At 41.2% G+C, this 16,338-nt stretch overlaps 1 protein-coding gene and 1 non-coding gene across 2 annotated transcripts in view; both read left to right on the forward strand.

The window, feature by feature from the left end:
• The window catches only part of Prkar2a (protein kinase cAMP-dependent type II regulatory subunit alpha), a 65,442-nt gene that overhangs the window by 23,058 nt on the left and 26,046 nt on the right, over positions 1-16,338 (forward strand). The window contains exons 2-4 of the mRNA XM_055629929.1: positions 3,206-3,241; positions 6,878-6,930; positions 9,898-9,981. Of these exons, the coding sequence (XP_055485904.1) occupies positions 3,206-3,241; positions 6,878-6,930; positions 9,898-9,981 (173 nt within the window). The remainder of the gene's footprint in view (positions 1-3,205; positions 3,242-6,877; positions 6,931-9,897; positions 9,982-16,338) is intronic.
• LOC129693214 (small nucleolar RNA SNORA24) lies at positions 14,265-14,389 on the forward strand. The gene has a single exon (XR_008722839.1). It is a non-coding gene; the product is annotated as a small nucleolar RNA SNORA24 (small nucleolar RNA).

Raw genomic sequence — 16,338 nt, forward strand, 5'->3', positions numbered from 1 at the left:
TCTTTCTTTCTTTCTTTCTTTCTTTCTTTCTTTCTTTCTTTCTTTCTATTTATTTCATGTATATGAATGTTCTGTCTTCACACACACCACAAGAGAGCACCAGATCTCATTATAGATGGTTGTGAGCCACCATGTGGTTGCCATGAACTCAGGACCTCTGAAAGAACAGCTAGTGCTCTTAACCACTGAGCCATCTCTCCAGCCCTGCACTTGTTATTTCTGATATGCAGGGAAGGTACATGGCACTAAAAGTTTTGTTTGTTTTAAGATAGAGTCTCACTAAGTAGCCCCAGCTGGCATGGAACTTGTTGTATAGACCACACTGGCCTTGAACTCAGAACTACCTATTGTGCCTCTGCAAACTCCCTAAAGATGTGTGCCACCACATCTTTAGCCTAGCGCTAAAGTTTTTAATTGGGGCTTGTAAGGTCTAGTCCATCAGCTTCTGGGTCAGGCCAAGGTACCTCTGAGTGCTTCATGATCAGTTGGGAAGTGTGTCCATGGGGAAACAGCATCAGGTCCTCAGGTTCTCCTCCTTTGTGATGATATAGCCTACATACACTCTTCTGTTCTCATCCTCAGCAATGAAGCAGAGGTAGGCCAGGAAAATCCACAAGAGATACAGTATTTAATTTGGTCATTTTGTGAAGCCAGATGAAGTTGTAGCATTCATTTTATCAGGTTCTGTGTTCTAGCATTTAGCATTACAGACACTCATAATGGTGGCGTGTAGAGTAGAGAGCAACTGAGAACAGAGAAGATGCTGTCTGCTTGAGGAGGCACCATGTGCCTCCAGGAATCGAGTTTAGCAACCAGAGCTGCAGGGCTGATTGATGGAGGTGGGGCAGGATGACAAGATCCTTTAAGTAGCTTTTTGTTAGGCTCTCAGATCTACCTTCAGTTTTTTGCCCCTTCACTAATTCCTACATTTCTCCTCTCTCCTCCCCTCACTTTTGTTTATGTTTTAGACGGGATCTCGATATAGCTCAAGTTGGCCTGAATGCAGTGTGTAGCTAAGGATAACCTGGAACTTCTCTTTCTGAGTACTAGGGTTATAAGAATGAGCTACATGCCTGTTTAGGAGGTGTTAGTGATCAAACCAGAACTTCACACATGCTGTGCAGGCATTCTACCAGCTAAGCTTTTCCAGACCCAGTTTCTCCTTTTAGAAAGTGGGAAATTTTTTGGTCTTTTTAGTGTATTTTTCCATTCTTGTGCCTCCCTTCCTTTTTTCCCCCTGTGTTAAGAATTGAACACAGGGCTTCACAGATACAGGACAAGTGCCCTGGCCCCTTAGTTAAAGGTCTATGCTTTCTTTGTTTTTGTTTTGTCATTGTATGTAATCCAGTTTGGCTTCAAACTTCTAACACTCCTGCCTCAATTTCTCAAGCACTGGGTTTACATGCATGTAGTACCACACCTGGATATATTTTAATCATTTTTTTATGTATTTTACCTGATTGTATGTGTGTGTACCATAATGTACCTTGTGCCTACAGAACCCAGAAGAGGGTGTCAGATCCCTTGGAATTAGAGTTACGAGTTTCTGTGAGCCATCTTGTGGATGCTGGGACTCGAACCTGGATCCTAGAAGAGCAGCCAGTACTCTTAACTGCTGACTCATCTCTCCAGTGCCATTTTTTGTTTTGTTTTGTTATTTGGTGTTTTTTGTTTGTGACAATTTCTCTGTATAATAGCTCTTGGCTGTCCTGGAACTAGCTCTGTAGACCAGGCTGACCTCGAACTCAGAGATCTGCCTGCCTATGCCTCTCAAGTGCTGGGGTTAAAGACATGCACCACCACACCCAGCTCCATATGAATTTTTATAGCTACAAATTTGTTTATTGTCAGGGCCAAGTGTACATGTGTGTGAAGGTCAGAGAAAAACTTCCAAGAGTTCTTTCTTTCCACCATATGGGTTATAGGAAGGGAACTCAGATCATCAGGCTTGGTGGCAAGCACCCTTACTGAGATTTATTTTATTTTAAATCAGGGCTGGAGAGATGGTTCAGTGGTTAAGGGCACTGACTATTCTTCCAAAGGACCTGAGTTCAATTCCTAGCACCCAGCTTGTGGCTCACAATTAATTGTCTGCAACTTCAGTTCCAGGGTCCTCTTCTGGCCTCTACAGGTAACTGGTAGCCATGATGCATAGATAGACAGTCAGGCAAAACACCTACACACATAAAACATAAAATCTCAAAAGAAAATTTAAATTAAGTGTATGTGTGTGTCTTTGAATGAATATATGTAAGTGTAAGTTCTAGGTTTTCCTTTGCTACATACACTGTATATACATATTCAGGTGCCCGTGGAAGCTGGAAGAGGGCAGGCAGTCCTGAGCTGACTGACAGAGTCTTGGGAACCAAACTCGAGTCTTCTGGCACACTGAAGTTATAAAGAGCTTTTCTTTTTAGGGAAATATTTTATTCTCTTTAATTAATTTATTATTCACTTTACATCTCGATCACAGCCCCCTTCTCTCCTCTCCTCTTGGTCCTACCCTCTTCCCCCATTCCCCTTCTTCTCAGAGAAAGCACCCCCCCCCCAACATTTTATGTCATATCAGGACTAGCCTTGTCTAGCCTCTTCCACTGAGTAATCCAACCAGGCTAAGTGATCCACCTGCAGACAACAGAGTTCATGTCAGGGACACCCCTCCCCAGCCCTCATCACTCCCACCCCATTACAATTGCTAAGGTATCTACATGAAGACCGAGCTGTCCATCAAGCACCATGAGTTTAGGAGGCCTAGGTCCAGTCCATGCATGCACTTAGGTTGGTGGTTCAGTCTCTGTGAGCCCCCATGGGCCTAGGTTAGGTGTCTCTGTTGGTCTTCTTGTGGAGTTCTTGTTCCCTTTGGGTCCCTCTAGCCTTCCACCAACTCTTCCACAAGATTCCCAGATCTCTGCCTAATGTTTTGCTGTGGGTCTCAGCATCTGTTTCAGTCTGCTGCTGGGTGGAGTCTTTCAGAGGACAGTTAGCTTGGCTCATGTCTGGTGGTCCCTGATAGAAATACTTTCTGTATTGTCTTTGTATGATCATGTTGAGTAACAATAATTTATAGTCAAATATAGAAAAGTGTGGACCCACCATTGATTCTGGGGTACTTAGTTCTATGTTTGCAAAAAGCAGGGGTAAGAATAGAGGCATGTGAGATAATGATGACTAATTGTTGCCTTTTTTTTTTTTTTCCTTTTAACAGTTCCGGCTCCCAACAGATTTGCTAGGCGAGTATCAGGTAAGATAAACTAACAGTATATATTATGATAAATACAAAACTATCTATGATTCTTTCATTCTGAGTAAATGTGTACATATGTTATTATAATTGGTCTCTTTGTATCTCATATTTTTCTATATTTACAAATAGAAAATTATTTCCAAAAGTGATTTTTCATGTTACTATTTTTATTTTTAAATATTTTATATTAATTACAGTTTATTCATTTTGTATCCTAACTGTAGTCCCCTCTCTAATCCCTCCCAATGCCACCCTCCCTCCCTCATCTCCTCCCATGCCTCTCTCCAAGTCCACTGATAGGGGAGGTCCTCCTCCCCTTCCATCTGACACTAGCCTATCAGGTCTCATCAGGACTGGCTGCACTGTCTTCCTCTGTGGCCTGGTAAGGCTGCTTCCCCCTCAGGGGGAGGTGATCAAAGAGCCAGCCACTGAGTTCATGTCAGAGACAGACCCTGTTCCCCTTACTATTTAACCCACTTGGACACTGAACTGCCATGGGCTATATATGTACAGGGGTTCTAGGTTATCTCCATGGGTGGTCCTTGGTTGGAGTATGAAGTCTCAGAAAAGACCCCTGGGCCCAGATTTCTTGGTTCTATTGCTCTCCTTGTGGAACTCCTATCCCCTCCAGGTCTTTCTATCTCCCTCTTCTTTCATATGGTTCCCTGCCCTCTGCCCAAAGTTTGGCTATAAGTCTCAGTATCTGCTTTGATACCCTGCTGGATAGAGTCTTTCAGAGGCCCTCTGTGGTAGGCTCCTGTCCTGTTCCCTGTTCTCTCCCTCTTCCGATGTCCGTCCCATTTGCCTTTCTGAATGAGGATTGATCATCCTACCCAGGGTCCTCCAGGGTCCTCCTCCTTGCTTAGCTTCTTTAGGTGTACCATGTTACTATTTTTAGCATCCTAGATTATGCTGCGATTAAATTTTCTTGAGTTTTTGAGTCACTTGAATTATGTCTTTAGTTATAACATGGAAAGTAATATTCTCTGGCGAGAGACTGAATTTTGTCTCGCCTTTTCTCTTTTTAGAGGCAGGGTACAGATAGGCTGTCAGGGAAAGGTGTCCCAGATAGGTTTCTTCTGCACTACTATCTTAAAAATAAGCAATTTAGTTACAAACAGTACTTTAGCTCACTTTATTTGATGCTCCTGTAGTTGTTCAACAAAAAATTAATGCTTTCAGAATACAGAAAATCTATTTGTATTCGTATTCCCCACCCTCCCCTTTTGGAGTTAGGCCCTTATATACCCTAGGCTGCCCCTGACTACCCTCTGTGTCCAAGGATGACCTTGAGCTCTGGTCACCCTACCACAGTGCTTGGATGATAGGCATGTGCCACCATGCATTCAGCACTGGGGATGAAACTGTACTCTGTCATCTGAGCTAAATCCCCAGGCTTGTTTATTTATTTGGTCTTTTGTTTGTTTTTTGAAACAGGGTTTCTCTGTTTAGCCTTGGCTATTCTGGACTCACTTTGTAGACCAGGATGGCTTTGAACTCACAGTGATCTGCCTGCCACTGGAGTGCTGGGATTACAGGTGTACACCATTGTACCTGGCTTTTTTTTCTTTCTTTCTTTCTTTTTTTAAATTTATTTATTTATTATGCATACAATATCTGCATGTATGCCTTAATATAAGAAGAGGGCACCAGATCTCATTATGGATGGTTGTGAGCCACCATGTGGTTGCTGGGAATTGAATTCAAGACCTCTGGAAGAGCAGACAGTGCTCTTAACCTCTGAGCCATCTCTCCAGCCCTTTTGTTTTCTTTATGGGACTAGCTTGATAAGATTTTTTTTTTCTTTTATGTATTGTGTATTTTATCCAGCAGATAAAAAAAATACTTTTATAAAAGCTGAAGAACCACACACAACAAGGCATGCAAAGGGAAAGATCCCTGCAAAGCAGAGGGAGGGGTGGACTATGGAAATAAAAATCCCAAATTATTATTTTTTAAATTTCTTTTTATTTTCATTTTATGTGTTAGTGTGTTTTGTCCACGTGCATGTCTGTAAACCACATGCATGCCTGGTGCCCCAGATGGCCAGAAGAGGGTGTTAGATCCTCTGGGACTGGAGTTACAAACCAACGTGAGTGATGTCCCATGCAGGTGCTGAGACTTGAACCTGGTTCCTCTAGAAGAGCAGCCAGTACTTTTAACCACTGAGACATTTCTCCAGAAACCCAAATTATTTTTTTCATTTATTTATGAATTTAATCTCTGATCTCAGCCTCAGATTATTTTTTAAATAAGTTTTTTTTGTTGATATTTTTATTTGGCTTTGTTTATTTGAGACAGGGACTTACTATGTATCCAAGGAAGGATTCATGAATTTTTGTTTTTGTTTGTTCATTTGTGGTTTTTGAGACAGGGTCTCTCTGCATAGCCCTAGCTGTTCTATTACTCACTCTGTAGACCAGGCTGGCCTCAAACTCAGAGATGTACTTGTCTCTGCCTCTGCTTGTGCTGGGATTAAAGACATGTGCCAGCACCATCTGACCTGGAGTCAGATTTTTAAAGCACTGCTTTCTTTTGTTTTGTTTTTGAGACAGGACCTTGCTACACAGCCTGGGCTTGTCTTGGAACACATGGCAATCTTCCTGCCCTCAACCTTCCGGGTTCTAAAATGCAAGCATATACTACCGAAGTGCTGCTTTCTTGGTACAATCTCAGATTAGTTTTAACTGTCTTTGAAATGTATCAATTTCAAGATTTTGTTCATTAAAAATAAAAAGAAAAGAAAACAGACTTCTTATATATATATATGTTGAAGCTTTAAAGTACATTAAGCAGAAATCTGTTAGCATCTGGGTCTACACAGTGAGTTTCTGACTGGTGATAACTGACATGCTAGTTCGTTGGGAATCTGGTCCTGGGTCAGTCTTTTATTTCTAAGTGATAATCGCTTTATTAATATCACTGCCATGTAAGGTTTGTGTGCTTACAATGTACTAAAATAGTGTGCTATATTTTTTCTTCTATAGTTACCTTAAACTGAAATGTCACTAACTGTTGCTTAATGTAATTTATAAATCCAGTGATAAACTGGATTATGCCTCCCCACCAAATTATATGTTGAAGTCATACCAATATGATTATAATTGAAAGTGCAGCCTTTAAAGGGTAATAAGGTTATAAGAAAATAGGACATTTGTCCTTATAAAAAGAAGATGGGGGAGATGGCCACCTGGAACATGCTTGTAATAAAAGTTTAGGGAACTGAGTTGGATCACTAGCACTGACATAAAAGTTTAAGTGTGGCAGCACACATCTGGAATCTCAGTGCTAGGGAGGTAGAAGACAAGTGGACTCATGCAGCTCACTGGCCAGTCAGCCTAGCTGAAGCTGTGAGCTACAGGTTCTGTTAAAGACCATCTCAGAAAATAAGGAAGCGGCCTGGGGTGGTGGAGCAGGGGGATCTTTGAAACCAGCATGGTCTACATAGTGAGATCCATAGTGAGACCCTGTCTCATATATACTACATATTAAATAGATAACTAAGGATTAGAGTGAATGAAAAAGGTACCCTCTCACACATGGGAACATGTGCATACACATGACTCCCATGCTTTCCTTTTTCTTCTAAGATTATACATTTTTTAACTTCCATTTTTTCCTCTCCAATTTCAGTCTGTGCAGAAACCTTTAACCCTGATGAAGACGACGACGATAATGATCCAAAGGTAAGAACTAATGCTAAAATTATATGTAGAATTGTGTTTCCTATTGATTCTCTTCTTCTACATTCCTCAAATAAATCACTAATAGTGAAAGTAAGTATGAATTAAAATCTCTGAGAGGTCACATGTTCTTTCTCATATGCAGACCCTAACTTTTAATATTTGTATGCCTGCGTGAGAGTGGTTATAAACAGACAACCACAAGAGAGCCACAAGAGGTGTAGAGGAAAGTTAAGGAGGAGGGCAAAAGGACATCTGCTATGTAAAAATGAAAAGGAGGTACAAAGGCCAAGTTGGGGGTGGGAATGAAGGGGAATTGGAGAACAGAGGAAGGAAGAGAAAGAATAAAAATAAATTTTGTATGAAAAATACCAAAGAGAAACTCAATGTTTTATGACTAATAAAAATAAAATGTTAAAGTATCTATGGGATGCCACTTTTCAATAGATTGAAACCAGCCCTGTTTGACAGTTTGGTCTCTCTAAGGCTTTGCAGAAGCCTTAGACCTAGTTAGTGGACATAGTCAGGCTCAGCAGTTACTAGGGAGAATTTTTCCTAAAGGTGCACAAATGGGGGTCATTATATTGTTATAATAGTGAAAAATGGAAAACTTAATGACTCTTACTGAAGGATTGTCACCTACAATCCCTAATCTCCTATTGCAAATGTATGGAATTGGTTCTCTTTTTCCACTTTTATATGGGTTCTGGAGATTGGGCTCAGGGTGCCAGGCTACCGCAGCAAGCACCTTTACCTGCTGAGCCCGCCCTTCATATTGCAAATTTAACATACATGTTTCTAGTAAAAACCATGTTTAGTAATAGGTCTCTCAATTATAACATCAATGTTACATTGTAATATTTCTTTTTAGTTCAGCAAATATTTTATTTATAACAATAATGGGTTTTTTGTTTAGTTTTATTTTGTTTTTATGAAACAGGGTTTCTCTGTGTGAGAAACAGGGTTTTTCTTGGCTGCCCTGGACTCACTTTATAGACCAGGCTGGCCTCGAACAGAGATCTGCCTGCCTCTGACTCCTTGAGTGCTAGGATTATGGGTATGTGCCACCACGCCTAGCTTATAGTAATAGTTTTAAAGCACCTACTAAATGAATTTAAGGTACTGTTTTGGAGACTATATATTATTTAATTCTTATGATAACTAGTTTGTAAATACTACTATTACTGTTAATAATATTTTTGTTAGTTTTTTGTTTTGTTTTTCAAGACAGGGTTTCTCTGTGTAGCCTAGGCTGTTCTGACTCACTTTGTAGACAGGCTGGCCTCAAACTCACAGGGATCTGCCTGCCTCTGCCTCCTAGAGTGCTGGGATCATAGTCGTGCACTTCTGCGCTGGCTTGTTTTTAGCCTGTTAACCGTAGCTTATATAGCTGTTGTTAATTACCATTGCCATTTAGAAGTAGACAACATGAACTCCTGGGTTTTTTTGTTTTTGTTTTTTGTGTTTTTCAAGTATTCTTTGTAGGCTGGAGAGATGGCTCCAGTGGTTAAGAGCACCTGCTGCTCTTGCAGAGAACCCACATTCAATTCCCAGCACCCCACAAGTGGTTGACCACCTTATACTCCCTGCTCTGAGGGACTGCGAATCTCTGGCCTTTGCACTCAAATGCACTTAACCATATACTGACACACATAAACATGATTAAAAATAAAAATAATCTTGATGAGCCTGGTGGTGCACACCGGTAATCCCAGCACTGGGGGGGGGGGGGGGGGGGGCAGAGGCAAATGCCTCTATGAGCCTGAGGCCCAGCCTGGTCTACAAAGTGAGTCCAGGACAGCCAAGGCTACACAGAGAAACCCTATCTTGAGGAAAATAATAATAATAATAATTTTCTACCCGTACATTTTCCCATCGTAGATCATAGCAGTATCACTGTTGAGTTGGAGTCATCCTTGACTCTTGTTTTTGTTTTTGTTTTTTTTTTTATCACTTCATCTAGTTTTTCAATAAATTTAGTGGTCACCGTGTTCAAAATATATCCAAACTTTTCCACTTCTTCAGACCTATGTGGTTACCACCCTGGATCAAACCGCCACCATATGGGACTACAGTAGTGTAAGCTTCCCAGCTTCTCCTATACCCTTACCTTCCTCTAGGCCCAACTGTAATCCTAACCCTAATTTAACAGCCAGTGTGATCCTTCAAATACTAGCTCTCTTTCTGAACTGATAACCTCAAACTACTCCAAAGTTGTTATAGAAAGTTCCATTCATTCTATGACCTATGTATAGTGTCCTCTATGAATGTGGACATCCCTCCCCCACTGGCCCAATCTGACCTTTCCCTGTCTGCATCAGTCTCATCTTTCTTAGTTACTTGTCAGACCTGCTCTTCATTCTCACACCATACAATGCCTTGCTCTTCCCATGGCAACCTCAGTACTTACTCTCTCAAGTTGTTGCTTCTGCGCAGCTGTCACTTCCTCAGTGGGACCCCACCTAGCCAGACGTAAACATACTCTCATACTTACCTCCCTGCTTACTCACTGTCCTTAATCTTGTCAGTCTCCATCATATTTTATGTGTTCTTAGAGCATAAAGGCATACAGTTTTATCTCTGTGTTCACTGTTTTCTCCAGAGCTAGCAGAGTGCCTAGAGGTTAGTAGATGTTCAGTACTTATTGAAGGGACAGTTTATAGCTCTCTGCTGTCCAGATGAGAAGCTAGAGGCTCCCAGGGGACAGCTGATGATTGCTAGCCACACAGACAGCAGGTTGCTCTAGAGTTGTGCGTCTCACGCCTGTATATCCTGTGTATCACATTGCTTCTCCGTGGCAGCGTACTGCGTGCTGCTTTTGTAGAATTAGAGTTGTAAATATGTGTGATATATGTAAAGTGTGGGGGTGTATGTATATATTCTTTGGGTTTTTCTTTTTCACTTTTTAGGGGAAAAATACATTTTTCAAATGGGATAAAAATATTGTCTTGGCTTTGTTTCAATTGACAGGTGGTATATCCCAAAACTGATGAGCAGAGATGCAGGCTTCAGGACGCTTGTAAAGATATTCTTCTTTTCAAAAACCTTGATCAGGTAATGTTTTAAAAAATATTTCGTTATGATATTTCAACTCTTTTCCTATTTAGCACTTAATCAATTTTTATTATGTAAGCTGCAGTTTAAGCATACATTTTCAGATATATTTATAAAAAATGCCTTTATTCTGTTGATTACTACAACAATGACACAGTTTTATTGTTTTGTTTTGTTTTAAGACAAGGTCTTACTACATAGCTTGGCCGGCAATGGAATTCCCTATGTCAACAGGCTGGCCGCAAACTCAGAGAGACCCACCTGACCCTGCCTCCTGAGTGCTGGGATTAAAGTCATACACTACAACACCTACTGAAGACATGGTTTTTAAATGCCTTCAGTAATACCAATAATTTAGAAACATATCAGTAATTTAGAAACCATGCAGTTTAGTTATGCTGCTAAGAAATGCCAAGGTAACACGATCCTGTCTTAGTTTAGAGGGTCTACATTTATTTGGCAAAGGAATTGGTTTTCATAGAGATGCTGCTATGTGGTTCTTATCACCATAGCAACTAATCCACTCAAAGTAGTGATTGTGTCTTATGCTTCACATATGGGACTCCTCTTGGAATGGCTTCAAGATTTGTGTACTTGTAGGGTTTCACACAGGATATGTAGCTAAGTGTCCCTTTCAACCATGTGTGTATGTGTGTGTGTGTGTGTACCATGGTACACATGAAAGGACACTGTACATAAATCAGTTTTCTTCTTATGCTGTGTGGAATCCTGGGGATCAAATTCAGGTCATCAGGATTGTCAGCAAATGTCCTTACTTTCTGAGCCACATCACTGGCCCTCTGCTTTGTTTGTTGAGACAAGGTTTCTCATGGAACTCACTGGTTATCAGTTAGCCAGACTGGCCTCCATCAAGCTCTAGGAATCCACCTGTCTCTGCCCACCCTTGCTAGGGTTAGAGATCCACCACTGTGCCTTGCTTTGATGCAGGTGCTAGGGATTCAAACTTGGGTCCTCGTGCTTTTGTGATAAGTACTTTACTCACAAGCCATCTCCACAGCACCAGTTTTTAACATCTTGTCTGTAGCTATTCTCCTGTGCTTGGAAGGCCATGTACTAACGCAGCAGGAGTGACTGCGGCACTAGACCCGTTTCTGGGATTCCAGAGTATGCAGAGGTAGGAAGATTGTGGTTAGAATTCCCTTACGACTGAGCTCTTAGGGAAGACTGAGCGTCTCCACAGCTCTTCTGGGTGTCTGACTGCTTTTTGCTCCGAATAAAGGAAGTCAACCATTTCTGCTATTTGTCGACCTGTCTGTTAGTAGCCATATAGCTTATAGGACTACCTAAAACTTTGCTTAGAGCTTTAGTCTGAGATTGAATACAACAAGGACAGTGAGCTGAGGGAGTGACCTGTTTAGCTGGAGTACAAGACTTGTGACAGCTATTTTCCCTGAAAGATCTAGCCATAATCTGCTGTACAGCTTATGGAGGCAAAAGAGGGTGAATGGATCTCTGTGAGTTCGAGGTCAGCCTGGTCTACAAAGCAAGTCCAGGATAGCCAAGGCCACACAGAGAAACCCTGTCTCAAAAAAACAAAGAAAAAAAGAAATGACGAGGGGCTTTCTTTTTTCTTATTGTTAATAAAACCATTTGTCAATTTTGTACTGTCAGAGTTGTAGGAAAGTCATTTCCCAGTATTGGAAACACTTTCACCATTTTCTTACTTTTAACTAACTGATCTGAGTGTGGTGGAACACTAGGGGGCTGAGATGGGAGGATCTCAAGTTTGAAGCTGATCTGGGCTGCACGTCAAGACCTTGTTGGAAGGATAAAAGAAAGAAAGGGATTAGGGAGGGAGAAGAGAGGAAAAGAAGGACTCTGCCATTTTATATTAATAGTTTTCTTCCACGAAGAGTTGTTGTTTTGAGCATGTTATGTGTGGGTGGCATGCATGTTTGCATGTGTTTGGATCTGGAACAGAGGCTGGGTATTGCCTCCACTCCATGTATTGAGGTGCAATCTTTCATTGAGCTCAGAGCTCAGTTTGCCTGCTCTAGCTATCCAGCTTGCCCCAGGGGTCCCTTATCCTGCCTCATGGGCACTGGGTTATAAGGGAGCTGCAACACCCACCTCACATTTCTCTATGGGTGCTGGTGATCCAGGTCTCTGTACTTGCAGCCAAGTGGTACATTCATCTCCTTAGCCTTATTTTCTCCCATTTTTATAGTCATTTTTCATATTCAACCTTTTAACAATTATATTTAGCTGTTCTTGATCTACAACTTGCATATACCCATCCTTTGCCAAAGGGGTCAGTATACCCCTTCCTAAAGAACCAAACAGCAATCACATACTCACATATGTCATAGCTTTAGCTCTACAATCTGATATCGGCACATGACCCCTTGACTTCAATTCTCTGATGTGCGTATTAATAACTAGAGTTCGATTTATGGTTCTAGTTTTTTTTTTTTTTTTTTTTTTTTTGCACAATACTAGGAGTTGAACCTAGGACCTCACATATGCTCCGATGTGCTCTAGGTCTCCTGGCTGGCCTGACGTTCAGTTTGTAGAGCAGGATAGGCTTGAACTCAGAGAGCCACCTGCCTCTGTGTGTACCCATGCTCAGCCTCGACCTTCTTGTTTTTCATTTTGAGACAAGATCTCAATGAGTTGCCTGGGCTGGCCTCAAGCTCACTCTGTAGCCCAGGTAGTTCTTGAGGATAGCCACACCTTAGCTGATATCACAGGCCTGCACTGTCAGACCTGAGGGTAAAATGCACTAATCTTTACTGTACATTCAGGTGATTTTCACTCTGTTTAAATACTATGTAATTATCTAATCAGATAATCTAATTGTCTTCAACCTCAAGATGCCTTTCTATGATTAATCATGTTCCTCCCCATTTTGGAGGCAATTACCTTCCATTTATTTCATAATTGGTTAGTTTCATTTATTTTAGAATTTCATATAAATAGAATTATACAGCATGAATTGATAATATTATTATTTTTTCTTTTTTTTTTCTTCGAGACAGGTTTTCTCTGTGTAGCCTTGGATGTTCTGGCCTCACTTTGTAGACCAGGCTGGCCTCAGACTCACAGCAATCTGCCTGCCTCTGCCTTCCAAGTGCTGGAATCAAAGATGTGTGCCACCACGCCTAGCCCGTGTTTTTTTTTTTTTTTTTTTTAGACTGGGTCTTTCTACATAGCCCTGGATGTCCTGTAACTTACTATGTAGACTTGCCTGCCTCTGCTTTAGGAGTACTGGGTTAAAGGCATGTGCCATCACGCCTGGCACAGCATGTTTTGTCTGCATGTATGCCTGCACTCCAGAAGAGAAGAAGCCACCAGATCTCATCTATAGATGGTTATGAGCCACCATGTTTTTATTTTATGTGCATTTGTATTTTGCTTGCGTGTATGTCTGTGTAAGGGTGTCAGATCTTGAAGTTACAGACAGTAACTGCCATGTGGGTGCTGAGGATTGAACCTGGATCCTCGGGAAGAGCAGCCACTGCTCTTAACTGCTGAGCCGTCTGTTTAGCCCCACGGCATGTATTCTTAATACGAGGTTCTTTTCATTCATACTTTTGGGTTGCATTCATGTATATATATCAGCCAGAACTCAGCAATTAAAAAGAACATTTTAGATTTAATTTTACTTTAAGTGTATAGGTGATTTTGCCTGCATATAATATCTAAGTAAGGTCTTTGTTGTCTTTATTTTTTGTTTTTATTTAGTAAAATCACTAAGGGCAAAATTGTTGAGTTGTGGGGCTGGTTTAAAAGCACTGACTTCTCTTCCAGAGGACCCAGGTTCAAGTTCAGTACTCACATGGTGGCTCACGATTTAGTTCCAAGGGTCTGACATCCTCTTCTGGCCCATGAAGGCCCATGATGCATAGATACACATGCAGGCAAGACCACTATATAGTTAAAGTAAAATTAAATCTAAACTGTTTTTTTTCATTGCTGAGCTGTGGGTGAGCTACTGAGATGGTTAAAGATACTTGCTGCTGTAGCTGACAACCTGAGTTTGAGTCCCTCGACCTACGTGCACGTACGTTACACAGATTAAATGTGAAAAATTAAAAACTAACTTCTTAAAGGTTGCTGAGTGTATTATAGAGTAGGTATGCATTTGATTTTATATTTGAAACAGTCTGCTTGGGGCTGACAGGGTGGCTCAGTGGGTATAAGCAGTTGCTGTCAAGTAGAGAACTGACTTTCACAAGTTTGCTCTGAGCTCCACATACACACTGTGGCATATTCACCCTACACCTTCACAAGTTAATATATGTAGTTAAACTTTCATTTTACTCGATGCATTTTTGGGACCAGTTGATTGTGGCGGTCACCCTTTCTAGCCATGGAAGAGCATTCCTTATTTATTGGCAGAGCTCACCACTTGGTGATAGCAGGTTGTGACCTGCACGCGTAGCTCTGCACTGTGACGATGTGGGATGCCAGGCTGCTGGGTGCTCTGCTCTAAGCTGTTATTAAAATGTCTGTGGAAAAAAGCAATGAAGTCAGTCCGCCACATCTTTTCAAGTGTTTACCATTTTATAGTTCTGCTAACAAGGGGTTCTACACACCCTTCCTGACATCTTCAGGTGCTAGTGTTCCAAATTTTAGTTACTCTTTTAGATTACTTGTCAAATTTGTTTCCTAAATTCCCCCCTCCCTCTTTTTTTTTTTCCTTCAGCATTGGCTGGCCTGGAACACCCTACGTAAACTAGCCCTGAACTCAGAGATAGTCTGGCTTCTGCATCTTGGTTGCTGGGATTAAAGGCATGTTCACTGTACCTGGTGAAATGCTTGTTTTTTATATGCTTAATCTTGGGAGCATGACTTAGCTATACAAACATGAGGACATGAATTTGGGTCCCCAGCACCAAACATGGCCCCCATACCTTTATAACTGGAGCATAGTGGGGATGGAAACCTACAGATTCTCAGAGCTCACTGGCCTCCCAGTCTGGCCAGTTTGTGAGCTCTTGACTCAGTGAGAGCCCTGACTCACAGGTAAAGTAGGAAACAATCCAGGGAAGACACTCTGGCCTCCACGTGTATGCATGCATATTCAAGTACAAATGTGCAGCCAAAGATTTTAATTTCAAGTTTACAGTAAAGTCAGAAGAATAGCACCACGAACATCTTTCAGACAGTGTGTGGGATATATGCAGTGTGCGCACATGTGTGTCCAGGTGTAGGTGCCTGTGTCTTAAAAGGCAGTGCAGTCATCTGGTCGTCTTGTTCTGTCGTCCTCAGCCTCATGACCTTAAGACAGGGTCTCATGAGCCAGACACTACAGCTGGAGAAATCTCCTGTGTTTACTTTTCTCCTTTATTTTTGCTGGAGTTACAATCTTTATCTAGCTTTTTTATGTAGGTACTAGGGATTTGAACTCAAGTCCTCATATTTACACATTTAAGTTCTCTTACCTGCTGAGCCCACTCCTCAGCCCCCATATGCCTTTTAACTGTACCAGCTAATTAACGTTTCCATCATTTACTATTCTCCTCATAGTAAGTTTGTGACAGAGAGGGGAAAAAGAACTTTTTATGTTCTGAGCTTTTATCCATGTGTAACACAAAATAACCACAAAATTATTTTGGCTATATTTTTCAAGAATGAAAAGAACTTATTAATTATGCATTTTTAATTTTGTCTTGTGGGGATTTCAGTATCATGTAGCATAAGCTGGCTTCAAGTTCCCTTTGAGCTGAGAATGACTTCAAGTACTGGGATTATAGGCATATGCCACCGCACACAGCCGAGCAATTACTGCTGTCTTTCTTGTGGCGGTACTGGGATTGACCTCTTAGCCTAGAGCCTGCCAGGCAAGTACTCTACAACTGAGCTATATTCCCAGCTTTTTGTTCTGTTTCTCAGTTGAGGCACATGTTATGTTTGATTGTGATTATGTCATTTTTATTTCCTCTAGCATAGAATGATCCCCTTTCCCTAACATCTCATAACAGTTTTTGGAGAAGGCAGGTTACAAGAGAAACTACTCAGAACAAGAGCCATCCTCAGACCTAGCCTGAGATGTTGTTTAGTCTGAGTTATACATGAAAATTAGAATGTAGTACCAGTATTTTTTTTTTCTCCTTTTAGAGTTTGTTTTTTCTTTTTGGGGGAGGGGCCAGCATTTAGCTGGAAATTTTCAGGGAATGTTGGTCCACGTTTTACAGGAGTGCGGATGGCACACAGTAGCAAGCATTCTTTTTTAGTGTCTGTTAGTTTGTATGGTATTCAACACCCATGGGACTTAGGAATTAAAGATGCCTTTTGGCATTTTATTTTAGGAAGCATAGTCACAATGACAGAAGTTACATGGAATTTCACAGAAATAAAATCATTCCCCTCTCTAAGTTAAAGTTAGTATTC

Source organism: Psammomys obesus, unplaced genomic scaffold (assembly GCF_907164565.1).
Source record: "Psammomys obesus unplaced genomic scaffold, mPsaObe1.curated_primary_1811, whole genome shotgun sequence".
Lineage (NCBI taxonomy): Eukaryota > Metazoa > Chordata > Mammalia > Rodentia > Muridae > Psammomys > Psammomys obesus.